Source organism: Sapajus apella, unplaced genomic scaffold (assembly GCF_009761245.1).
Source record: "Sapajus apella isolate SASKATOON/1434 unplaced genomic scaffold, GSC_monkey_1.0 scaffold73, whole genome shotgun sequence".
NCBI classification, from domain to species: domain Eukaryota; kingdom Metazoa; phylum Chordata; class Mammalia; order Primates; family Cebidae; genus Sapajus; species Sapajus apella.
In genome coordinates this window covers 8,258,799-8,286,691 of record NW_022437013.1, presented here as the reverse complement: position 1 = coordinate 8,286,691, position 27,893 = coordinate 8,258,799, and the positions used below count along the sequence as shown (strand labels likewise).

The following is a 27,893-nucleotide window of genomic DNA, read 5'->3' as shown; positions in this document are numbered from 1 at the left end:
ATGGTCCATTCAGCTGTGGTACTGAAGAAGACAGTAAAACAATCAGCTGGCAGGTACAAAGGAAAGGTGGGTAATACTTTATAGCAGCAACCAACCTTTGTACAAAGCAATTATAGTCAATTATTTGCCTTCTCTTCATTTTCCCACCTCTAAGGGTTCTGTCTTTAACTGTCTTCTCTTCTAACCCTATGTTTCTTCTCTTTTGCAGTCTTATACAACGTCTTGGCTACAACCTCTGGGCAACAATTCCCATATTCTCCCAAACTCTGACCAAGGACTGAATTTCCAACTCCCTGTCACACATGTCTTCCTGGAGGTCCCACTGGTATCTCAAATTCAGTATGCATAAAACCAACCTTTTACTTTCACCTTCAAACCTGCTCCTTTTCCCTATGTTTCCTATTTGTGTTATAACAGCACCAAACTTCAGTAATGTTTATATAGTAGTTTTATACATTATCAATCCTCAAGTTCAAGCTCTCGCTACCTTTCCTGGACTGCAATGGCTTCCTCCTGTCTCCAGTCTCCCCTTCTCTTACCTCCAGAACAATGTACCAAGCTAATCTTCCTAAAGCATTGCTCTGATTATGCTACTCCTCTATTCAAAATCTTTATTTATTGCTCCCCACGACATAAAAGCTTGTATGTCTTAGCTCAGTATCAAAGCTTTTCCATGCCAAAACATAGGAAACATTTACTGAGCACTTACTCTGTACCAGACCATGTAAGAAGTGCTTAACGTGTATTGCCTCATCTAATTCTCCCAATAAACATGAAGCAGGTGGGATTATTTTCTCCATTGTTTTAAGGGATGCTCAGGAAGAAGTTAAGTAACTTTCTCAAGGTGGCTAGTAAATATCAGAGCTGGGACATAACTGGGCCCTAGCTTTCTCTCACATTACTCCCTTCACTAACATCAGTCAAACTGGATGCCCTGTGATTCCTCATGCTGCTCCTTTTGACTGGAGTGTCTTTCTTCTCTCCAACAGTGCATGTGTAAACCTGGCTCAAATGCTACTTCTGAATTCCTATAGCACTTCAAGCACTCTCTTATAAAAATGCATCACTTCCTACCATGTGAAAGGGAGTGGGAGTGTGTGCGTGTGTGTTTGTGTGTCTCCTAGGTACCTTACGAAAGTACAAAAGTATGAGTTCCTACACAGAACGGAGTTTAATTAACCATGCCAGATGAGGATGAGAGAACAAAATTTTCACATAAGAGGCAATCAAAAAAGGAACTATTATGTGAATGAGGGAAAATAACTAGATTTTACTTATTGGTTGTATACTTCTCCAGAAAGTCTGGCAAGTCCTTCTAGGAATCAATTCTCATGCCAGACTTGTATTCACGCATTGAGTAGAGATTAATTAGGGGTTTTACATACTAGAAATTCTTCAACTACACAGTTCCCTCTTATTTTCTTTCTGCTTTTTGTCATATTCCTCATTATGTGCATTTATGCAATTTATGGTGCATTTTCTCCTTTAAGTGTTTTGCATTTTCTGACATACACCATGTTTCTGCTCCTTCAAAATGCCTTCTGAGAAGCTTCTGTAATTAACCACTATCAGTTTTGTATTATTTCACTAACCAAGACAGAGAATTATACATTCAAATTAATATATTTCATTTTTTACTCACTAATTTTATAAATGTTTCCTACTATGTTTAAGGAACTGCGATAGGCAAGAATAAGGACCGAAACTCACTGCCCTGTAAAAGTGTGTATGTATTCCTTCCAGATGATGTATTTTTCAACATCTTTACTGAGATATATATATATAAATATATAAATATATATAAATCCACTTATTTAAGGTGTACAATTCCACAATTTTAGTATTCTCAGAATTGTGTAACCATCACCACAATCTAAGTTGTGAAAATATATACCATCCCACAAGAAACCTCCTACACATCAGCAGACACTCCCCATATCCCCACTAGGCCACTAATTTACTTTCTGTCTCTATAGATTTGCCTATTCTAGGCATTTAATATAAATGGAATAATAAAACATATGGTCTTTTTAAACTTGTTTCTTTCACTTAAATGGAATGATGAAACATATGGTCTTTTTTAACTTGCTTCTTTCACTTAACATGTTTTCAAGGTTCATCCATGTTGTAGCACATAATCAGTATTTCATTCCTTTTTATACCTACATAATAGTCCATTGTATGAATAGGCCACATTTTATATCCATTCATCAGCTGACGGTTATTTAAATTGCATCCACTTTTTACCTACTACGAATGACACTGCTATGAATATTAGTATACAAGTTTTTGTATAGATACATGTTTTTAGTTTTCTTGGATATAAACGTAGGGGTGGCATTACTGAGTCATATAGCATTCTGTTTAACATTTTGTGAAACTACTGAAATGTTTTCCACAGCAGCTGCAACATTTTGCATGTATACCAGCAAGCCATCCTCTCACCTCAGCCTTCCAAGTAGCCAAAACTATAGGCATACACCACCACGCTCAGCTAGTTTTTGTATTTTCTGTAGACACAGGGTCTTCCTATGTTGCCCAGGCTGGTCTTGAACTGCTGGGCTCAAATGATCCTCCAGCCTCAGCCTCCCAAAGTGCTGGAATTACAGGCCTGAACCACCATGCTGAGCTTCTTTCTTCAATTGTAATATAAGCATCTAAAAATATAATTTTCTTTCTCAGTATATCTTTAGCTTCACCCCACAGTTTTCATATATTTTAATTTTCATCTTTTCAATGTATTTTTTATTTTCCATTGTGATTTTTTCTTTTATCCATTTGTTTTTTTGGAAATTAAGATATGTGTCATTTAATTTCCATATATTTGTGTATTTTCCAAATTTTCTTAGGTTGTTGATTTCTAATGTAATTTCTAATTTAATTATATTGTGATTGAAGAATATCCTTTGTATTCTTTTTAAATTCACTGAAGTATATTTTATGGCCTAACGTACAGTCTATCTATCCTGGAGAATATTTCACGTGCATTTGAGAAGAATATATACTGTGTTGTTGAGTGAAGTTTTCTGTATGTATGTCAGGTCTAGTCAGTTCAGAATGTTCTTCGAGTCTTCTATTTCCTTGTTGATCTTATTCCTAGTTGTTGTGTCCATTATTGAAAGTAGGGTACTGAAGTCTCAAACTATTATTGTTGAATTGTCTATTTCGCTCTACGATTCTGTCTGCTTTTGCTTTGTGCATTTCTGGGGCTCTGTAGTTAGGTCCACATGTGAGTACAGTTATTACATCTTCCTGATGGACTTTATCATTATGAAATGTCCCTCTCTATACCTAGTAGCATTTTGTATTTAAAAGTCTATTTTGTCTGATATTAGTATAACTATGTTTGCATGCTAAATCTTTTTCTATCCTTTTACTTTCAACCTATCTGTATCTTTGTATCTACGTGTGTTTCCTACATACTTTTTAGAAGTACAATCTTCTATCTGTTTTTTGATTGGATTGTTTAATGCAGTCACATTTGATGTTACTGATAAGGTAGAATTTATATCTGCTATTTGGTTTTTTGATTTTCTATAGGTATCATGCCTTCTTTGTTCCTTTGTCCAACCTTTCCTGTTCATCTTTTTATATCATGCATTTTCTAGTATAACATTCACAAATCGAATAATACATTGTTATAATGATCACTTTATGCAATGTTACATCTTCCAAGGAAGGCAAGAGAAGAAAGCAGAGCAAGTACATATTTATAGAGTTTGTTTCATTAACCTTTTTATTTTCTATTTTTTAATTATTTCAGACTGTAGATCTGAGTTACTATCTGGCATCATTTCATTACTCCAATATAACTTTGTACCCATCCACCTCCTTTGTGCTGTTCCTGTAAAATATTTTACATTTGTATATAAGCACAATGGTAAATCAATATATATGCAATTATATACAAATATGTATTGCTTTATGTTATTTAAATAAGTTAATAGAAACAGGAAGAAATATGCTATTGTATTATGCTTTATAATTAACTACACAGTTACTTTTACAAGCACTCTTTGCTTTTTCATGTGAATTCAGATTACTGTCTGGTATCACTTGCTTTCATCCTAAAGAACTCTCTTTAATATTTCTTGTTAGGCAGATCTGCTGGCAACAAATTCCTTCAGCTTTTGTTTATCTGGCAGTGTATTCAGTTTACCTTCATTTCCTAAAGGTAATTTTTTGGTGTTTAAGATACTTGATTGACAGTCTTTCATTCAGTATTTTGAATATGTCATCATGTAGCCTTCTTGTTCCAATTTTTTTTTTTCATGAGAAGTCAACTTTAATCTTCTTGGGGTTCTCTTGTACATGATGAATCATTTTCTCTTTGCTTTTGGCTTTCAATATTTTCACTATGATGTGTCTGGCTATGAATCTCTATATTTATCCTATTTTGAGTTTGCTGAGCTTTTTAGATGTATAGATTAATGTTTTTCATAAACTTTGGGAAGTTTTTAGACATGATTTCTTGGAATATTTTTTCTACTTCATTTTCTCTCTATTCTTCTTGCACCCCTATTATGAGTATGTTGGTGCATTTAATGGCATCCTACATTTCTCTGCTCTGTTCATTTTTCTTTTCCACTTTTCTTCAGATTTCATAATCTATAACTGATCTATCTTCAAGTTTTTTAATTTTTTCTTCTTCCAACTCTAATGTGCTGTTGAGTCCTTTTAAAATTTTTTTCATACCAGTTATTATACTTTTCACCTTCAGAATTTCCATTTGATTACTTTTATAAGTTCTGTCCCTTTATTGATATTCTCTACTTTCTTTAATTCTTTAGACATGGTCTCCTTTCATTCTTTGAACATATTTATAACAACTGCATTGATGTATTTGTCTGATAAATCCAACATCTGAATCTCTTCAAGAGCAGTTTCTATTGCTGTTCTTCTCAACCCCCTGCTCCCTGTAGAGGTTACACTTGCCTATTTCTCTGCATGTTTCACAATTTTTGTTGACAACCGGACATTTTAAATAATATAGTATAGCAATTCTGGACACTGAGCTCCCGTTCCCTATGACACTGGTATTGTTTGCTTGGTTATTTATTTAATGGCTTGGCTGAGCCGACTCCATGCAGTCCATTTCCCCTGTAGCATGCAGCCTCTGATGTACTTGTTCAGATTTTTTTCTTGATTTTAATCTTTCACCTGCAACCTAGGGTTCATACCTGGTTTGGCACAGGCCACTTATTGGATAAAAGTTATGCTTAAGTCCCTTCAGCCAATTAGATTTTTACTCTTTTCCACTGGATCTGTGTGAGACTTGGAGGTTACTACCAAAGTTCAAGAAGTATATGCTTCTGCCCCACATTCAGCCAAGTACTAACAGCTTAGATTTTCCCTCTTTAATCACCCCAGAGATACCATAGACTTGAGCATGTACCTAGTCTTCCAAATTGCTAGGGATGTGTGTGATTTCATTTTTACGCCTGGTTCCCAAGTGGTACTCCTGGGTCAGAGTAACATTGTTCAGCCAGTATTTAGTTAGAGGTTGTGTTTAAACCCCTAGCGCAAGTAAGGCTCCTCTTCTTTGCTGTTTCATCTGTGTTTGGCTTGAGGACTGCTTTCAGGTTCACCTTAGGTCCTGCTCTGATTGCTTCTGAGTGGGTGTAGCCCTGTGCTTATACACAGCCTTTCTGACACCCAGGACTGACTATGATCCCAGGAGGGCTCTTGACTGTATTTTCCTGATTCTCTCTGTTACCAAACTTATGACTGCTTGCACATTTTGCCTACTGAAACTTGTCACAGAGTTATAATTGCCCTCATACTTGGTCTCCACCAAGATCTCCATTATTTTTGACAATGCCCCTTAGTCACAGAATTCTTCATGTTCTGTTCCACATAAAGTCAGTTCCTTTAGGTATAGCTGTGGAGTTCTTCATCCTTAAGGCCTGCATTTCTCTTTAAACAGAATCTCTGGAACAGTGTGCAAGAACTAGAGACAAAGACAGTAATATACTTCTGCCAGAGTAAAATCCCTTTTTTATGAATGGGTGCTGGGGTAATTTTTGGCTTACTTCTTCCAGTATAGACTTCTGACCTATGAGCAAGCTTGGGTAGGAACAATAGGGGCATAGTATTATTAACTTACTGTTCCTTGGTGAGTGCTTCCACCCTATAAGTGAGAGCGTTGTGGGATAAGAGAAGGCTACGAGAAGAGAAACCCAGTCTTCGTGGGTCTGCCTGGAACAGAGCTTCTACAAAACAGAACTGGAGAGGAGATGAGAAAAGCCAAAGGCCTGCCCCTCCCAGGTAAAACCATAGCTCTAGACAAGGAGCCAGGGGAAGAGGGAGCCCTCATCTTCTAGACCACAGCCACCTGGATTAGAATTCCCTTGAGTAGTTTTCATAAAACAGAGCTTGAAGTGGGACAGATTGTGGTTCAAATGCCACTGACTCTTGCTGTTCTTTCTAAGATTTAGTAGATTTCTTCAATATTTCTCCCTTTGCTGTGTTCCCCTAGGACAATATCCAGAAACTATAATTTTTTAAAATATATTTTTCAAGTTAAACAGTTATTTCTTGGTGAGAGAGTCCACTGTGCTCCTCATTTCTCCATTCTGGAAGTTGCTTCCCCAGATAACATTTTTAAAGGTTAATACTAGCCCCTGAATCAATCTTACTCATTTGCAAAATTGTTCTATTTCTACCCCTTGCTTGTTATTTCAAGTATTCCTTTAGACATATTAGAATTTGTCTACTCCTCTCCCTCCACCATTACAGTGCAATCCAGAATTTCTTATTATCCTTTTAAAATATGAACTAATTAGCCTTTGACATATAGCATACTCAAATCTAAATATCTAAATAAATTATAGCCACTAATTCTTGCCTTCATTCAGATGCTTATGGTTACTTTAGACCTTTCTTTTTCTTTGAGACAGGGTCTTGCTCTGTTACCCAGACTGGAGTACAGTGGCATGATCACAGCTGGCTCACTGCAGCCTAGGTTCAAGTGATCCTCCCCACCTCAGTCTCTTGGGTACCTGGGACCACAGGCATATGTCATCACACCCGGCTATTTTTTTTTTAAATTATTATTTGTATAGATGAGGTCTCACTACATTGCCCAGGCTGGTCTCGAACTCCTGGGCTCAAGCAATCCTCCTCCTTGGCCTGCCAAAGTGCTGGGATAAGAGGTGTGAGCCACCGCGCCCAGCCACTTTAAATCTTATTTTGTATCGCTCATAAGAAAACTTATATGTATTTTATGTGTAAGTATTGGGGATACTTACATAACAAACTTTGACTACTCAAACCTCCTTCATCTTTGATGTTATCAGTACCCTAGAAAAGAGCCTTTCATACAGTAGGTGCTCAAATACAATCACGTATTACTAAATGATGGGCATACATTCTGAGAAATGCATTGTTAGGTGATTTCCTCATTGTACAAAAATCATTGAGTGTCCTTGAACAAACCCAGATGGTATAGCCTACTACAAACCTAGGCTATGTGGCATATAGCCTATTGCTTGTAGGTTACAAACTTGTAAGTATCTGCATATCAAATATATCTAAATATACAAAAGGGACAGTAAAAATATAGCATTATAAGTTAATGGGACCATTGTTGTATATGTGATCTGTTATTGACCAAGATATTATGTGGCACATGACTATACATGTAGAATAAACAAATAGAAAGGGATTATTTCCTTTAACAGAAATAAGCTGTCTTCCCCTAAAAGGGTATACCTGCCTACATACTGGTAAAACCTATCCTTTGTTGCAGGTCCTCTCCTCCCCTTGCTAGATTTGTGGGACTCACAAAGCTGTTTCCAGAGACACTTGTGGAGCCCCTGCTAACCTACCCCACTAGAACTTAAAAGTTTTCTTGGGTAGCGTATGCTTTATTCTGCCTAGAGTTAGTAAGCTGAACTACATGACCCAAGGACCCTTATCAGCTTCCTGTGTTGATAATAGCAGAAGACCTTTGTAACTCTTTTTTTTTTTTTTTTGAGACGGAGTTTCGCTCTTGTTACCCAGGCTGGAGTGCAATGGCGCGATCTCGGCTCACCGCAACCTCCGCCTCCTGGGTTCAGGCAATTCTCCTGCCTCAGCCTCCTGAGTAGCTGGGATTACAGGCACACGCCACCATGCCCAGCTGAATTTTTGTATTTGTAGTAGAGACGGGGTTTCACCATGTTGACCAGGATGGTCTCGATCTCTTGACCTCGTGATCCACCCGCCTCGGCCTCCCAAAGTGCTGGGATTACAGGCTTGAGCCACCGCGCCCGGCCGACCTTTGTAACTCTTGATTGAACTTTAATGTTTTATAAGAAATCCTGTATATTTTATAGACTCTTGAGTACCTCCATTTTCCCCCTTAAAAAGGTAGTCTCAGCCCAATCAATCAATGTGATTCTCCCTAAAAGTGTAGCTTGAAATGGCACAATCATCATTTGCTGAACTTACGTAACACATATGACGTTAGCAACAGCAACTATCGCATACCTCTTATGTATCTCTTTCTCTTGAAATAATTTCATTCTCATTAAGTTAAAATTACACATGAATGGTCAAAGCACTTTACCTGTCCTCTACAACCAAAACCTCACTCTCGATATAGCAATCCATAAAGACTCATAAAAAAATTCCAATAAAGATTGATGAAGTATGCCACCCAATGGAAGTTCTATTGTACTGCATTCATAAAATAATTATATAAATCAGCATTTGTAATCCCCTTGAGGTTACCAAAAACACTACAGAGTTACAAAAGAAACACTGAAAAAAAAAAAAAAAAAAAAGGAAAAGTGGTCATAGTAGGGAAAGGATAGTCTTCAAAAGCAAAGACACCTAACACTCCAGCAGCAATGGTGATATATGAACATCTCCAGAAGACCAGGGTAGAAAGGTAATAATGTGCTTCAAAAACACTTAGCATTTACAGTGCACTCCTCCCAACCTAAAATGGGAGTTGGAAAAGTATACATGGAAACAGTATAATTAGGTTCAAGCTCCTGAGACTAAGGCTGGAATCTATTTCTTATCCCACTGCTACAAAATTCAATCTTAGAAATTGCTTCTTAAGTATGACTCAGATTCAACCATTACTTATTGAGTACCTACTATATCCCAAGGCATTGTTCTGTTTTGTTGTTGTTGTTGTTTTAAGAGACGAGATTTCGCTATGTTGTTCAGGCTGGTTTCGAACTCAGAAACACAGAGAAAAACCAACCAACCAGGAGTCACTTTATCCTATTATGTATTCCACTGACTATTCTACAATATGTTAAGAAGATAACCAAACTGAAAATAGTCACTAAAATGTTCACATCCCACCATATAATGGTCACATTACTGATGAACACAGACATTTCTATTATTAGAAAGCAACTCTGTGACTGCCCTATATGGCTTGGCCCTGCAAAAGTGAGAAGCAGAATAAAGAGAAGAAAGCAAGGATTCATAGTTAGGAGTACTGACTTCAGTCCCATGGCAGTACAGGGGCAGTCTTATCCTTCAGTGTTTCAGATACTCCCGATATGTAAGAAAAAGAAGTTATACTCCTTGTTATGAAGACACAAAATAACACTGATGAGGTGCTAGAAGGTGAACAAGGAAAGTCCAAGACTAAACTTATTACTAAGTTATTCTAGGAAACAACAAATGATAAGGTTTACCTAATGGCACAAATTTCTAATAGTTATTTTTATATGTGGCCAACATACGCTAGGCCTATGAGGCCCCAGAAAACTTCAATATCCATACACTGAAGAAAAGGAGCAATGCTTATTGATATAACATTACCTTATTTGTATAGTATTTTACACTTTTCAAATATTGTCTATTATTACACTTGCAGAATTCCCAATATAACGTGAATATATGGTACATAAAATGAGTATCAGCAAATGATCACCTCAAAATTATATACCTGACACAGCAGTTATAATACTGAAAAACTGAAGATACATGCAACATACTATAATATCAACTTAAAATTGTGTTTCTACTTCTGAATTCCATGCTACGCCTTAGAAAAAACAGAAAAAGGGTAAAACATACCAACTTACTCTAGAGGAAAACAGACCCTAAGTCTTATTATTGACAAGAAATCAGGCTTTTTAGTTACCTGGAATACTGAAAAACACTGGAATCCAGAGGCTTAAGTTGAAGAGAAGGTGATCTGCTTTCTTCTCCACCAGATGGAAGCACACTAGGGCTACGAATTCCCTCATATCCAGTGGTCTTGTTATTCAATCCAGCCATTTCTTGAACAGTAAGGTTCTTTGGTGGATTACTGAATACCTAGAAAAGAAAGAAATGATTTGTAAAAATCCCAAATTCAAACCAAATGCCAAAGGATGAGTCAATCCTTTTGATGCTAGGAAAGAATGCTTGGCCAAATAAAAAGAAACCATTTTCTACACAAAACGAACAGTGCGCCATAATGTACACTAGGCATATTCAGTTATCAATCTTATCAGCTGGACACCAAACAGACCTCCCCCAACTTACTTATTGGCTCCTAGAATTATCCTACCCCCAACATAAACCCAGACCCCCTAATCATTGTCTAATTCTCTTTTGTGACTCAGTTTAAAGCTGAGTTTTCACTCCTCTGAGATGTGTGATGAGGGTAGGGATGGTGGGAAAATGCACTGCGGCAAGTGTCTGTGCCAGTTTGGGAGAAATGCATGCGACAGACTAACATATATTCACAGTACATACACACGGACATGCATCTGGATCTTGTGGGAGAGCCAGCTCATGAAAATAGTATGAATGATTACGGTGACGGAATATATACAGGAGGTAAACTGAATGAGAACAGGGCAGTCCTAGGAAATCTCCCAATCTCTACAACAGACTATCAAACCAAGACATTAGGGTATGAAACCTGATTATTCATATGCCTGGGTCTTGGCAGGATATCAGAAGAAGAATTAATATTAAATTGCCTCTATCCTCACCAGTCTGACCTACCCTGATTGAGTGGTTGGAAGGTGAATCTAACATGCGACTAGCAGATCTCTCTGGGAAAGAGGGTCAAGAGGGAAATCATGCAGAAAGGCAAGGTTGGGAGGGGAAGATATATGGGTGCTATGGTGGCTGTCAGGAAAGGAGTGTCCCTGAAAGGACGGCCAACCTTATTGCACCCTTCAGCGTCCGGAGCTGGGCAACCATGTCCAAGAGACAGTACTCCTGAAAATTCAAAACAGCAGAGTCTTTATAAAGCCAGCCAGCCTGAAAGCAGGGATCAGGAAGGAGTACAAAGAACCACCCTTTCTTCCCAAGAGGAAGGAGGAAGCAATCACCCCTGAATCCTGGAAGAAAAGAGACAGGAAAACCAGACATTTAACAGGAGAAGCCTGTATGAGGATGGAACACAACGCTGAATATTCTGTGACACTGAATGTGACATTCACACTGTCCAGAGTCAGTACTGAATCCAAATTTGGCAAATAAATGATTTGACTCTTCTATTTTTGGTGATCTAAACATCAGTGACAGCAGAGCAAAGCAAAACCAAAAGATCCAAAGAAAAGAAGACCACCAGAAGAAATGGTTTATTTCTATGCAGCTTTCAAGATTGCTGCTTCCTTTAACTTATAGCCTCTGCTGGGGAAAATGTCATGTGAGAAAGATAAGGATGTACACTGCCTCTCACCTGGTGGTTCTCATTTTCCATGGTCATCTTCTTCTTCTCCTCAACAGTTTGCTCTCTAGGAGAAGACAAAAGTGCTATTTAGTTCACTCATGAAACTCCTCAGTTTAAAATGGACTGTTAATTGTAGATTTAGGTTATAATGTTCCTTCCAAATTACAAATAGTGTGAGTCTCATTGAGTAACTGAAGGTTCCTTTCTGAACTAGGCTACTGAAGTGAGATTTCAAGTGCCCCATGAGAGAGAGAGAGAGAGAGAGAGAGAGAGAGACTAAAGACAATCACTAGTTGAGACATTCAAGAGATGGTTAGGAGGAACAAGGAACTGGGAGAGCAGTGAGGTGAGGAGGGAAATTATTTTTTAAGAACCAAAAAAGTTTCTCTCTTCTTAAAACTCCCATGTCCTATTAGAAAGTGTCAGGCTCCTCTACCCTATGATAGAGAACACCATCTCATGTATACTCAACTGTTTCTTAGCTTTGCTCAAGTACAGGTCTTCATCATTGAGTTCTTGTTCCTCTGGAACAGAGCACCTCCTGCAGTATAGAGAAGAAATCATCTTTTGGAAGCAAAATGTGTCCTTCACTTTTACCTTTTACTTTCCTTACAACTATGCAAGTTAACAACCCTCTAACATTATAAAGTTCAGACCCCATTCAAATTATAAAACCTTGTTATATTTAAGGCATGAGAAAGAGAACTTTAAGAGTAAAAACTGAAAGAAGTACTAGAAAATGCATTCAGTTGTCAAAAGTAATCCTAGAAACAAACAAACAAAACTTAACAGTAATTGGCAACTGTATTATACCCAGTTTATAAAGGGGTAAAGTGGCCTGGAAGATTATGTATCCTGTACTAAAAGATAAAGTATTCAAATATGAGACTTCTAAGTACTCAGTTCCATATTCTAATTACACAATCTCATTTACTCTCCATGGAAAGATACTTAGGCATATCCAGAGACTGAGGAAATGCTTATATTTATAGACCTAATCTTTGTTCATTTAACTTCTTCAATTTCAGACATTTTTACCCATTTTAGCACCTTTCTTTCTATCAGTAATCAGTATTTATCCTGCAAAATGAACTTTCAGAAAGTCACAGCTAAATTGAAGCACACTGACTTATTATTATGAACCTATGTAACTACTGAGTCAAATTTTTAAAAACTTTTAAATTGAAGTTAATGTTCACAGATATGCCAGACACTACTTAGATATTGGATGCTGCAAGGAACATATGGTATATTAGGAAGACAAACACACAAACAGCACTGAATATACAATAGGTACAGGTAATACTGTATAACATTGATTCAGAATATGAAGCATATAAAGAAAATCATTGACTTGACCTGGAATGTAACCCCTTGTTCTCGAAGAGTGTACCATCTCTTGAAGAGCCAAAACATACATACATAAAAAAACATTCAAAAAGTACAAAACAATATGTGAACAAATGTCAACAATCAAATACCAGAGGAAGTCAGAGTAAAATCACTGTAAACTATGGTCAACAGGAAAAGCATCACACAAAAGACTTGCTCCCCAGATGGATGTGATTAAGACAGACAGATGGAATGCAGACAGTCACTGCAAGCAAGAAGAATGACACTATCAAAGTCATGGAAGTAAGAGTAAGCATTTCATGTGTAGGGAATAGTGAAGCCACAAGCCTGGCTCAAGTATAGAGTCTGTGTTAAAATACAACGAAACTTAAGGCTAGATAGGTAAGGTAGTAGGGTCAGGTAGCACAGGGCCTTGAGTCCCAGGCTGAAGGGTGTAAATCTGACATGAAAACTGTTTTAGACTATAGAGATAAATCAGGAGTTACTTTGAGCATAAGATTGAGTCCTGGAACCTTACCTGTACTTTGGATGAGAATTATAATAACAAAACCATCTTGCAGGTAACATGGATGGATCAATCTTGCCAGGAAGCTTCCTCCATTTAAGACACTCATCACACTGAACCCATGTCTGGTCAGGGACCTTCCTGAATGAACAAAAATGGAAGTGTGACTATGTATGTCTTAGCTCCGTGCTTTCTCTTACATTAGAAAGGTGCTGCCTAAAACAGAAATAACCTAATTTTATATATGAAATGTGTTAGGAATGTTATTACCTCGGTGCCTAAAATGTATATATTTTTAACTTCATAGATAAAATGATAGAACTATAGCAAGTAACAAGTATTAACATGGTGAGCTACTATTATTTATGGAGGTCAATAATACTTACGCTATAACCAAAAAACACTTGTACCCCAAAAGCTACTGAAAAAAAAATTAATAATATTTATCCTTGTATCTCTGTTCCAAGCAAAAAAATGGGGTAATTTTAACTCTAAAATGTATTAACTTGAAAATTTGTTTATTACTATATTACCAAGAAATAAAACCCACAGAATCATTTTGTTTGCCTCTGTCCGATCATGTAACAGGCTTAAAATGCATTTATGAGAGTCATGGAAGCATTGCCATTAACACATCTCCCCAATTTCCCTGCAGAGACTCCCTATTCCTTTTTATTTCCCTCTCAAAAAACCTTTGCTTATAATACTTCAATCAAAATTTTACTAGGTTAATATTCCTAAAGTAAATCTTAAAAAGTAATATAAATGTGATTAAACTTCATATCTAGAAATGGTGGCTCCAGACAACGAGATTAAATTATTAAGATAAAACTCTTCCAGAGATCAACTCTTAAAATGCATACCCACTCCCATTCCCCTCAGTTACCTACACTTTAGAGAGAATGTGTTTCTCTGAGAAAGAAGGTGGCCCTTATATGACAGAAGTACTCAGTATCTAAGGTGTGAAAGACAGGCTGGAGTGAGAATGGAGAAGGCAAGAGAAAAGACACACAAAGCAAGAAGAGGGGCACCTCAGCCAATTTCACTAACATGTAATTTAGCCTGAGTTTTATGTATGTTATATTTATACTGCTCTTATACTAGATAGTTCAATAGAGTGGTGTGGTCCTTTTAGGTCTTCATTCAATAATTTCCTTATCATCTTAAATTCAATTTTTCTTTTTTTTTTTTTTTTTTTTTTTTTAGTCTTTTTTTTTTTTTTTTTGAGACAGGGTCTCTCTCTGCTGCCCAGGCTGGAGTACAGTGTTACAATTTCAGTTCATTGCAACCTCCACCTTCTAGGCTCAGGCAATCCTCCCACCTCAGCCTCCCAGGTAGCTGGGACTACAGGCATGAGCCACCACACTTGGCTAAGTCTTGTACTTTTGGTAGAGACAGGGTTTTAGAGACAGGGTTTCACCATGTTGCCCAGGCTGGTCTCGAACTCCTGAGAACAAGCAATCTGCGTGCCTCAGCCTCCCAAAGTGCTGGGATTCCAGGTGTGAGCCACTGCATCTGGCTTTAAATTGTGCTTTTTTCTAAATATAAAAGTAACATAAGCTCATTATTAAAAAACTAGAAAATACAGAAAGATATACAGAAGAAAATAAAAGGCACTCATAATTCTACCACTGAAATACAATGCCCTCTTCTTTTATTTTTTATTTTTTTGAGACAAAGTCTTGCTCTGCCGCCAGGCTGGAGTGCAGTGGTCCAAACTCTGCTGGCTGCAACCTCTGCCTCCTGGATTCAAGCAATTCCCCTGCCTCAGCCTCCTGAGTAGCTGGGACTACAGGCACGCACCACCACAGCCAGCTAATTTTTTGTACTTTAGTACAGACCGGGTTTCACCATGTTGGCCAGAATGGTCATGATCTCCTGACCTCGTGATCCGCCCACCTCAGCCTCCCAAACTGCTGGGATTACAGGCGTAAGCCATCATGCATGGCCTGCCCTCTTCTTTTTTAAAACCCTGTTTGAACAAAGAAAGCTTGTACACATTTTTGGACCTACAGCTTCCTACCTCCTAGCTCCAGGCTGTTCTAGCCTTGCAACCTCTAAGCTCTAAGCTCAGGCCTGACCTCTGGTGTCTATGTATTTCAAGACAGCCACTGTTTTAGAGCCAGAGCCAGCAAAAAGCAGCTTCAACAGTAGTGGGAGGGGAGAAGAAAGGTCATATTAGTTTTGGATCTACATACATATGCACAGGAGAGTCTCTGGCAGAATGCCAGTATTACTCTCTCGGGGATAGGCATGCTTAGAGGAAGCAACCCTCTGTTTTGGGCTCCATGCAGATCATGGTAGATCCTTCAATCCAGGCAGATAGAAGAGGCTTTTAGCTCATGCTTTCAGTAAATAGGTAGTTGAGGAGGCTGTACTACATTCCCCTCATTGCATCCCTCCGAGAGTAGCAGTTAATAACTTAGGTTTGGGAAACCTGATTACCTATATTTGATCCTTAGCTCTATTACTTGCTGCTTGTCTAATCTTAGGCAAGGTACTTAAGTTCTTGGTGTATCAGTCTCTACATCTGTAAAGAAGTAATAATAATATCTAACAGATAGGGTTGTTGTGATGATTAAGCAAATCACTGGATGTAAAGAACTTAGAACAGTGCCTGACATATAAGCATTCAATAAATAATTACCATTATTACAATTCTGCTTCCAGCACATACACTCTCTAGCAGTATGTGAATGTCTGTTTCACTGCATTAACCTCTGCTAATTTGAAAGGCAAAAAATGGCATCTCATCTTAGTTTGTACTTTGAAAACTATGGAGGACGGCCATGAGCTAAGATCTTCAGAATAAGAAGAGGGTGATATACATACAGCCATTGGGTTGCATTTGAAATAAAATTTTATATCATACATTTGCCTAATAATTTCCATTAAAAAAACAGGTGCCTACTCCAAAACATTCTACCACTCTAATGTTTGTCTTGATGGTGGTGTAACTGATGGTGTATGTGTTGCTACACATTCACTCCTCTGTATTATGCTCCTTATCTGACTTGTCTGTCTTAGGGTCAATAAATTCTACCTTTTCTTTAACATACTGGGTTCTCTATTTCTACTGTGAAGTACTGGTACAGTCCCAGCAATACCCACTAGGAGTAAAGAAAAGGGAAGTTTGCTAACATGTCTGAACACCTACTATATGCCAGTCACTGTGCTAAAAATGTTATGTCATCTAATTTAATATATTCAGAGAGGTGAAGTAACTTACTTACCCAAGCTTACCCAACTATTAGAAAGCACATCTGGATTTTCAACCCAGGAATGTTTGATTTAAATAGCCATCCTCTTCTACTATGTCACACTACCTGTTTCAAATTGGCAGTACTAAACTCTTCACATTTATGACCCAGAGTGTAAATGTGTTCAACCAGAATGAAGAGGTTTAGAGAATGAAGCAGTTAGTACCTGGGAGTTCCTATTTTTAGTCAATTAAACTTCCTGATGTGAAAAGCACCGTCTTACCCTTGTTACTTCCATTTGATCTATGGATATTACCCCTAATACATTCATATTCTATATCTATTACTTACGGTATTGGCCTGGCTACAGCTGAGGTCTCAAAATTATCTTGAGATGTTTTCTCCTTCCAGTAAGCATTGAGCTTCTGGGCAAGGGCATTTATTGTTAACCTGAAAGAAAATGAAAGAAGTATGTCAAAGTTAAGCACTTGCTGAACAATTCTTTGATCTTTGAAAAGTTCCCATTTAACAGACGCCAATATTTTAGAGTATTTGGCATATTTTTGAACATCTACACTTTAAGAAACCAAGATGGGAATCCATTGCCTTTGCAAGCTACGTGTCAAAATAACAAAGTCATAATGCTGAACAGTCACTTTAGTTGTAAAGGTGAAATGGTTACAAGTGCTAAAAAGTAGAGCTCTACAAATTTTCAGGGCTTGCTGAATCAGGGAGTGGGTGGGTAACTTGACATTAGAGACAGAACCAAACTGCAGAGACAGGACAGAGCCAAATATTGATAAGTTGATGGGGAGTGATTTGATTGTCGTATGACTACAGGTAGATAATTTAGAACAATGTAAAAGTCAGAGGACCAAATACTGTACCCTATCTATTATAAATCAATCAAACATTAACTCTGGTATGTCTGTATAGTTCCTCTTCATCCAAATGCTGATCATAGCATTATGGTGCCCATGAACAAGCACTCTTCAACATTCTACTACACAGCCATTACTGGAGGCTGTATCTGAGTTCCAGTGCTTGCTCCTTCTCTTTTATTTTTCTTCCCAAATGAACAACAGTAGACTCAGGGTCAGAAAAAAATGTAATTTGTAAAAATCAAATCCTAAAATTTACTTTTAAAAACTTCCAACTTTTGAATTACTAATTCCTATTTAATTCCGTAACCCAAGATTCCAACTTAATGTAGAGCTATACACAACTGGAAAACTGCACAATTAGAATTCAGAATTTTTAAAATATCTTTACCCCCTGGATCATTCCCCAAGGATTTTGCAGAGCTCTTCTCTTCTTAAGAAAAACTCTTCCTTATCTCTACCTTATTCATATTAAATTACATTCTCACTACACAGAAAAGATTAAAGTAATTATATATGAGCTCCCCTACAAACTCTTATTCCCCTTCAACCTACTCTTATGTTTATATCCTTCCCTCAAGTCACAGTTGAAGAACTATTCCTCATTTCCTCTTAAAATTCTACTTAAAATCTACTTTAAAGAGAAGTAAATTAGATGGGCTTATGGGAAGATGGCAGAATAAGAAGCATGTGGAAGCTGTCTCCTTACATATACAACAACTGCAGTAGCAGAAGTTGCCTGATTTAATGATTTTGAAACTCTGGAGTATATGGAAAGGCTGTAACTTCCAGGGGAAGGCTTGGATGGTAAACTGTGGTTAATTTTGGTCAATTTCAGTTCTTACCTCAGTAATAGCTACCTATCCCCCACTCCCAGCCCTGTGGCAAGCAACCCTGCATGTGTTACAAAAGCAGCTTGTAGGAGCCAGTGTGGGCAAAAAGGACACTTTCCTCTAAATATTGCAAATCTATCCTCTTATCACTGCCTGCTGCTTCTGATCACGGAAGTGAAAACAAAAAGGCAAGAGGCTATTGTTGTTGAACCTCCCCCATTGTTTCAACCCTCTTCTCCAGTTGAAGTGACATCCAGAGGATTCGAAGTCCTGGCATCTTTCTTTTCCTCCTCTATTTCTCTCTTTTCCCCCTTTTGTGAGCCAGACATAAAGACAAGGACATTCAAAAGCAATTACACCTATGGGGAAAATTAGAAAGCCACTGTGAATGCCCAGAAAAAAATGCAAGCTGAGAAAAGAAGTGAAAAGACCTTAAATTTACTTCTCAGGTTAATCTTTGGCACAGAGAAAGCCTACAACAACAACAACAACAACAAAGGAATGGAGAATTTTATTTTCAGAGTTATCACATTATTAGATTCAAATATCCAGTTTGCAAAAAAAGTCACAAAGCATACAAAGAAACAAGACAGGGTAGTCCATTTCATTCAAAGAAACAAAAAATAGAAACCACCCCTGAAAAAGAACTGATGATAGATCAACTTCACAAAGATTTTAGAATGGTCATAAAGATACTCAAAAACCTATAGGAAGATGAGCAGAAAGTCAAGAAAACAATGCATAAGCAAAATAGAAAATCAACAAAGAGATAACAAACATAAAAATCCAAAAGAAAGTCTGGTGCTGAAAAGTCTAAGCTGAAATGAAAAATCCACTGTAGGAATTCAAAGTCAGATTTGATCAGACAGAAAAAAGAATCCGTGAACTTGAAGACAAAAAATGAAAATTATCAAGTATAAAGAACAGAAAGAATAAAGATTGAAGAAAAGTGAACAAAAACTAAGGGACCCATAGGACACCATTAGTGGTCCAACATACATGCATCAACAGAGTCCGAGAAAGAGAAAAGGGGAAGGAACAGAAAGAATATTTGAATAAATAATTGCCAGAAACTTCCCAAATTTGGTAAAAGACACAAATATGAACATCCAAGCTCAATTCCAAGTAGGAGAACTCAGAGAGACCCAGACACAGACACATTATAATCAAGCTGTGAAGGCCAAAGACAAAGAGAGAATCTTAAAAGCAGCAAGAGAGAAACAATATATTACATTAAAGGAATCCTTGCAGTTTGTAACCCCATTTTTTGTTTTCTACATAACGTAAGAGAATACATTTACAAGAAAAAAATTGACCAGGCATGAGCCACCACTTTGGGAGGCCAAGGCGGGTGGAACACCTGAGGTCAGGAGTTCGAGACTAGCCTGATCAACATGGTGAAACCCTGTCTCTACTAAAAATACAAAATTAGCTGGGCATGGTGGCACATGCCTGTAATCCCAGCTACACAGGAGGCTAAGGCAGGAGAAACTCGCTTGAACCAGGAAGGGGAAGTTGTAGTGAGCCAAGATGGAGCCATTGTACTCTAGCCTGAGCAACAAGAGCAAAAGTCTCTCTCAAAAAAAAAAAGAAAAAAATTATGATTCTGAAAGCTAATATTATTGTAACTTTGGTTTGTAACTTCACATTTTGTTTTCTACATAATTTAAAAGGCTAATGCATTACAAATTATTTATGATTTTGGACAACACAATGTACAAAGATGTAATTTTGCGATAACAACTGAAAGGAATGGTGATAGAAGTTTTAAAGGTGCAGAACTTTTGTAAGGAATTGAAGTTAAGGTGGTATAAATCCAAATTAGAGTGTTATAACTTAAAGATGTTAAATATATTCCCATGAAAACCACAAAAATTTTGAGAAGCTTAGAAAAAACCTAGATTACCTTGAACTAACATTAGCAGAAATATGGATGTTAAATAATTTCACTGGTGAGGGTTCAGAAAGAAGTGAAAAATATGGTAGAGAAAACACAAATTGCCTCAGAGAATACCCAAATAATTGTAAATAGACTATTGGTAGAAATACGGAAGTTAAAGGCATTGCCAGTGAAGGCTCAGAAGGAACTGACAAACTTGTTATTGGAAAACTTGAGAGAAGGTAATCCTTGTTATACAGTGGCAGAAAGCTTAGCAGAACTGTCCTACAGTTATGTAGAAAACAGAACTTGTTAATGATGAAATTGGAAATTTAGCTGAGAAGATCTTCAAGAAAAGTGTTAAAGGTGTGGCCTGGTGTCTTCTTGCTGCTTAAGTAAAATGCAAGAGGAAAGAGACAAACTGAAGAATAAACTGTTAAACCAAAAGAAACCAGAACTCAATGATTTGGGAAATTCTCAGCCCATCCAGATTGCAAAAGATGCTAAAATTTAGAGATTCACTGTCAGGAAAGTATAATCTAGAGAAAAAGCTGAGGCTGGGGCTGGACAATCTTTTGTTAATATCTCAGAAATATCAAAAGATCAGAGCATTCAGTCACACAAAATACTCTTTGAAAAGATAAAGCATGTGGTTCACAGATCTCCATAGCCATCTAAGATGAAGCCAAGAATAGATGCAGTATTCCCTAGGAAAGACCTGCCAAGAGCCTCTTCTTGGATGACATGAATATCCATGAGACCCATAAGGTTCTTAAGAATGGCACACTAGCATAAAAACTAGCTTGAATTGAAAGAAATGGAGAAAAGCCTATTGGACCCTTAAAATTCTACAGTCAGGAAACAGACTGATGAAACTACTCAGCTGCAAACACATGCCACCCTTCATTAAAAAGGAAAGACCGCTTTGAGGGTGGAGCCATAAGCCTGGAGGGCAAAGCCTGAAGACTAGAGGATGAAGGCCTTGAAACTTAATGGAATGTGCCTGGCTAGATTTTGAAAATGCCTAGGACTTGTGACTCCTTTTTTCCTTTTAGTTTCTCCCCCATTAGAACAAGAATATATACAATTAGTATCCTATGCTTGTTTTACCACTATATTTTAACAGCAAAATACAAAAGAGAAAATACGTATCCACAGATGTAGGAGGAATTTTACCCCAAGATCTACCATACTCAGAGTATCACCCTTATGTGATTTAGACAATGAGATTTGAGACTTTTGAGATGACATTTAGATGAAATTTTTGACTCTGCATTGATGCTGTGATGGGTGGAGAATTTTGGAAACGTTGGAATGGGGTGAACATATTATGCATATTAGATGTAAGTGGAATCTGAGGGGACAAAGGGCAGACTGTGATAGACATAATAATGTTTACATAGCAAGTGGGAAATAAGGATACTCATCAGTTGACCTTAAGATAGGAAGAATATCCTGAATTATCCAATGCAATCACAAGGGACCTTAAAAGTAGAAGACTGTGGCAGCAGAGTTAGAATCAGAGAAGAAGATGTGATGACAGAAGCAAAGTCATCACAGTGATGCAATATGAGGACTCAACCTATCGCTGCTAGCTTTGAAGCTGAAGGAAAAGGGCCATGGGCAAGGAATGCTGGCAGCCTCCATAAGCTGGAAAGGGCAGGAAAATAGATTCTTTCCTAGAGCCTCCAGAAAGGAATGCAGCCCTGCCAACACCTTGATTATAGCCCAGGGAGATCTGTGTAGGACATCTAACCTATAGGCCACTAAGACAGTAAATTAGTATTGTTTTCAACCACTAAGTTATGTGGTAATTTGTTACGACAGCAATAGAGGACAATTTCTGTGGTTTATAGACAGAAGTCAAGTATCACTGTATTTCCCTCAAAAATGTAAAATATTTCATGGTTCTCCTATGAATTATGTGTAGCTTAGCATGTAGTTTAGGAATGATGGTTCTAGGACAGGAGTCAGCAAACTGGAGCCAAATCCAGCCCACTGCCTGTTTTTGTAAACAAAATTATCTTGGACACAACCATGCTCATTCCTTTACTTACTGTCTATGGCTGCTTTCATACTATAGTAAAATCAAGTAGTTGTGACCTTTTCTGGACCTTTTCAGAAAAAGTTTGTCAACTGCTGCTCCGGAATATGGCCCAACTCTACCCATTTAACTTGGTTTGCCTTCACTCTGGTTATATCCCATTATCTCCACTCCCCATATTCTTACCATTCTGAGTTCCTGTCACTACTTTAGCTCATGTTACAATTCCATCCTAGAATTCCTTTAGTCTCTTCCACGTCTTAATCATGTAAGGCACATCTCAAATCACACTTTCTATCCAAAACCTTCCCCATCTACTCTATCAGGGCATTTTCCCCATAACATACCACTTAGGTTTTGATTGATCAAAGAGCCATTTTATTGCTCTCCAAATTACTTCATGTATGTTACAATCTGTTGATACAAATGACTGTAAGCTCCTTAAAGACAGCAACCATGTCTTGAATTTCTCTGGAAATTCCACAAAGCCCAGCCACTGTGTTATAGACCAGTGCTGTTCAATTAATATGTATTGACTACATTTCTTAAACCGAAATTCACTTTAAATGTTCTAAGTTTGAGCCCTGATAGTTGCAGCTGAAATCACATTCATAACTGTTAAAAGTGATATTACAGATGATTTATTTGTAGACATTCCAGAAGTATGATGGCTGGTATCTCTTATCATTTACAGATTTTGATATCTGTAATACTCACAGGATGAGTTTGCTATAGCAATCTTCTCTAATCCCTCTCTTAAATTCCTATGTTTTTAATTTAAATACCTTTTCGTTTTATGTAAAATAGATTGGTTAAAAAATGGCAATGGTATAAGAGTTAGCACAAGAGAACTGGCACAAGAAGAATTGGCATAAGAGTTATGCAAATTTGTTATCCTCAAAAGACTGTAAGCAGAATAGTATACTAGTTCTCTGTTTTTAATAATGTAGCAGATGTTAAGTAAGTCAGAAATCCTATGTGTTCAACTGAATAAATCTACTGTCTATAGACTATCTCTCTCTGAATCTACTGCAATCACCTCATCATACCAGAACTCGACATCAAAAACCAAAAGTCTAATGCCTGTAAAATTTAGAAGGTAGATTTAGGGGGTTGGTGGCAAAGATGATATAGAAAGATGTTAAATAATTTTTAATATCGAACATTTGAGTTTCACAAATCTTAATTATTTAGGTAGTCATCAGCAATTCACTATTCTTTTCACTCAAGTGAAACATAATAACTTGGCTTGGAGACTTTTGTCAAACTGATGTCTTTCCCAAGCTTTCACTCTTAAGAATCAGTCAAGTCCTGGTCAAAGATTTCCATTATGGGCCAGATTTATATCGACGTGACCATTTTACTTAAACTGAGGACAGGTAGTTGTCATAACCACTGAGTCGCCCACGTGACCATGAACCAATTACCCTGAAATTAATTTGAAGTTGCCATTCTACTAGCTGTCTCTGTCAAACACTAAACCTAAAATTCTCGTGGTTCAAGACAAATTAAGGTACAAGACTTGACTTTATTACAATTTGGGCACAAAACAAAAGAGATTTGGGAAATTTCTTTTCTCCCACTCTAAGAAAAATATTCGCTACTGAGACTTCAAGGAAAATGACAGCAAATGTCCTCATGCCTTCTTTCGCCATACTCCCAGAATACCCCTTAGCCTTTTGTGCCCTTGCGGATACTTCCCTCTGCTTAAAATGTCCATCCTCTATTGTCCATCCAGAAAATTCTAACTTTTCCTTCATATTTAAGCTCAAATATAATCTGCTTGTGAAGCCTTACTTGAATCCCTTAAGCATAAAGTTCTCCCTGCTTTGCACATATCCCTTATTAAAGCAGTTATTTTATAAGTATTTAAGTTTCTTATTTGCATATATACTTGTTCATAGGTGTCAAAGAGTCTTATTTTTCATCCTTAGTACCTGGTACATAAAAGCTGTCTCATAATACTTAATAAAATAAAGACCCATCTCCCTCTTGACATTTTTAAAATAAACTATTCTAACCTAGCTTTAAAAACTCCTTTGTCTTCTAAAAATATCCCTACTGGTTCAGCCATAATGTCAGGTTCCTTTCTGATTCTTACCTGTTTGCCTGCCCTATTAAATCTAGCTGCTTTAATGAAAGCACATGTCTTTCCCGCTGTTCTATCACTTTCCTCTAAATCTGTTCACTGTCTTCAAGAAAATTTTTTGGAACAAATTTCAAACTGCTTTTTTCCCCCAATGTATTCCATAATTTCAGATCCACTCATCTGTTTCCATTAAGATCAATTCCAAAGCTTTTCATTTCACCAGAAATCTTTTACCAAATTACTCCTATGCTCTTTGCATAATTTCTAAAGCTAAAGTTTATCTCAATGAGACTCTATATGCCATTCAGCAAACTTTAATTTTAAAATGAAATCATTTTATCTCTAATCTTGGAAAACAAATTTGAAGTAATTCTCAGTTAACTTATTTAGCTGGTTTTTAGAGATGGTTTTACAGGCTTTGGAGAATAGAATCATATCTGAACAAACTAACGGAAGCACCTCAGGTTGGGAGTGACTCACCGGTACTCCTTGGTATACTCAAAGTCTTGTTTGTTGTAGGCAGGTTTTAGGAAATTGCACTCAATGACTCCAATTACTCCTACACCTTCTCCACGAGTTGGCTTAGAAGAAAATATTAATTTCAACACTTACATTACTGTTGGCTGCCTAGAGGCATTTCCTTTTGATTCCAAACAATAATAGAAAGGTTACATAACGTTCATGGGCAAGAAAAGACCATCAAGATCTAGAGAAACACTTTGAATATATACCAACAGACTGCAAGCATTAAACTGAACTGGAAATTCTGACCATTTCTAGGGAAGAGATTTTCAAAATATGATCCATAGATCCCTAGCAGTCTTCTGGAATTAGTAGCCATCTCTACTTCAACACACTCCCTCCACTTGTAGCTGCTTTATATTCCAGGACTGCCATAAGACTGCATTTGAATAAAGAATTACCGTGCTAAAAAACCAAGTTTATATACTACTGTTCTAAGGAACTGAAATAAATATTCATCTGAAAACAATTTTAAGGGTGCTATGTGATCCTATATTAAAATAAACAATTTTTCCACATACATAGGCCACCAAACAACTATTAAAGAGAGTCACACTTACAGCAATTATTAATTACAAGTTGACGCAAGGGTTTTTTAGATTTATATCGTTTTCTAATCCTTTAATGGAAGGAACTGAGTCAAGGCATAATTAGATTGGCACACAAACGTGAGTTGTCTAAAGATGCTATAACAAGGAAAAACAAAGTAGGCTGAAAATGAGCTATCTTGGACTCTATATAACTGTCTCACTATGATGAAGCAGTTCATCATTCTTTGTGCTTTAGCAAACTTATCTGTAAAATAGGAATAAAAGGGATACTTGTAGACATTAAAGATGATGGTAAAATTTGTATAGAGTGGTTTAAAAAATATTTTCACATAATTTATCCCATTTAAGTCTCTCAACCCTGTAAGCTGAGAGGTAGGCAAAGCAGGTATGCTTATTATTGTTGTTTCCATTTTACAAGTCAGGAAATTGAACCTCAGATAAGTTAAACAATTTATCCACGGTAAATGGAAAATTCAGGACCCAAATCCTGGTCTTTAACCAACATATTTTATGTGCCTTCCACTATGCCTTATTGTCTCCCCAAGAAAATGGAAAGAGTTACCTAAAACACAAATAAGCTGACACCACGGTAAACGTGCTGGTATTCTAATTTTGACTCTTATTAACAGCTACTTAGAAAATGCATTCGTTAAAGTTGTTGGGTTGATTAACATCTGAAGAATGAGAGGTAGAAAGAGTTTTTCAACACAAGACAGCTCAATAGTAACACTTCCAGGATCAGAATTCAATAAGCATCAATAAGATGGAGTAAAAGCCATTAATGAGCCTATCCCCTTTGCAAATTTTAAATTATCTTCCTACTCTTTTCAGCCTCCTATGACACAAATATTAACCACTCACCTTCACCTGGCACCCCACCTTCTCAAAGGATTTTATGAGTCGGTTGTTATGATACATCATTATTCCAAACTGGTTACTATTCTTGCAAGAGAACCCAAAAGTGATTCTCACCTGCTTATTCTGAGAAGAACATTGTTAAGGAGACAAACATACCAGGGGCTTCACAACAAACTTTTGCACCATATTATAGCAAAAACCATCAAACACCAAGGGCCATAAATTGGTACAACCTTTCGAGAGGGCATTTTAAAACTCTGTTGCAATAGCTTTAAGAATATTCTTAATATTTGACCAAGTAATTCTCTTTTAAAGAATTTATCCCACAGAAACAGTCAGGGAGGCCCACAGGTTTAGGAATTACAGAGATTTTTCAATTTGTTATAAAAGCAGAAAAACATAAATAATTTAAATGCTCAACAATAACAAATGATTAAATAAATATTTATATAGCTACATGCAGCTCTTTTAAAATTATGTCCTTGAAATATTTGAGATTAGGAAACGCTCAGATTATAAAAACATCACACACACACACACACACAGACTAAGAAAAGATACAAAAATACCATCAATGATTTAAAAATTGACAATCACAAAAAAATTATTAGCCTTTACTAGTTGCTCGATTTTCTGCTAGGGCTCATAGGTTTGATAAGGGCTGTAAATGCTCCAATACAAATCTGTACAATTACATCCAATAAGGTAAATCCTTCCTACAATACCAAACACAATGAAAACAAAGCAACAAGAACAAAATCATTTTCAAAGAACAATGAATACTCTTGTAGTGATATATTTCATGGGAAGAAGTTAACAAGCTTGGTTAGAAGATATTAAGACAACTAATTATTATAAGTAAAACACGAATAATGAGTTTTTAACAAGTCCTACTTAATTTATTATAAGTAAAACATGAATAATGATGAGTTTTTAACAAGTCCTACTTAATTTATTATAAGTAAAACATGAATAATGATGAGTTTTTAACAAGTCCCACTTAATTTAAAAACCAAGGTAAGTAAGTGAGAAAGATTCATTTTAAAGAACAATGAATAGTCCTGTAGTGATATATTTCATGGGAAGAAGTTAATAAGCTTGGATAGATGAAATTAAGACAACTAATTATTATAAGTAGAACATGAATAATGATGAGTTTTTAACAAGTCCTACTTAATTGGAAAACCAACGTAAGTGAGAAAGATAAAGGAGAGACAGAGAAACTGAGATTTTCATTAAAACAAATACTAAGAAACCTTTATGTCCAAATGAGTTGAATGAAAATTTACTTTTGTTACTTATTCAAAAAATGATCTCCATGCCCCCTCTAAATGACAAGCTACTTGTGTCAAAACCCTGTAATAGGTCATGTATGACACAAAGACATGACACAAGTGGGTGTACAACACAGTAATGTTTGGCTCAGAATATATAATGTTCTTGCTCTAGCAGTTCAAATAAAACCTCAAGTAAGATCTATTCTAATATAAAAACAAAAGAAGACAAAACTCCTGCAAGTAAACAAACCAAAATCCCATGCCAAGATAAAAAC

The 27,893-nt window shown here is 36.8% G+C and overlaps 1 protein-coding gene across 3 annotated transcripts in view; it reads right to left on the bottom strand.

Moving 5' to 3' along the window:
• Positions 1 to 27,893, bottom strand: part of MORC4 (MORC family CW-type zinc finger 4) — a 52,881-nt gene that overhangs the window by 5,145 nt on the left and 19,843 nt on the right. For all 3 annotated transcript variants that reach the window (XM_032250911.1, XM_032250912.1, XM_032250913.1), the window contains 7 exons: positions 26,345 to 26,464; positions 24,891 to 24,991; positions 17,036 to 17,134; positions 13,497 to 13,625; positions 12,099 to 12,167; positions 11,636 to 11,690; positions 10,097 to 10,272 (listed from right to left, as the gene is read on the bottom strand). In XM_032250911.1, the coding sequence (XP_032106802.1) occupies positions 10,097 to 10,272; positions 11,636 to 11,690; positions 12,099 to 12,167; positions 13,497 to 13,625; positions 17,036 to 17,134; positions 24,891 to 24,991; positions 26,345 to 26,464 (749 nt within the window). The remainder of the gene's footprint in view (positions 1 to 10,096; positions 10,273 to 11,635; positions 11,691 to 12,098; positions 12,168 to 13,496; positions 13,626 to 17,035; positions 17,135 to 24,890; positions 24,992 to 26,344; positions 26,465 to 27,893) is intronic.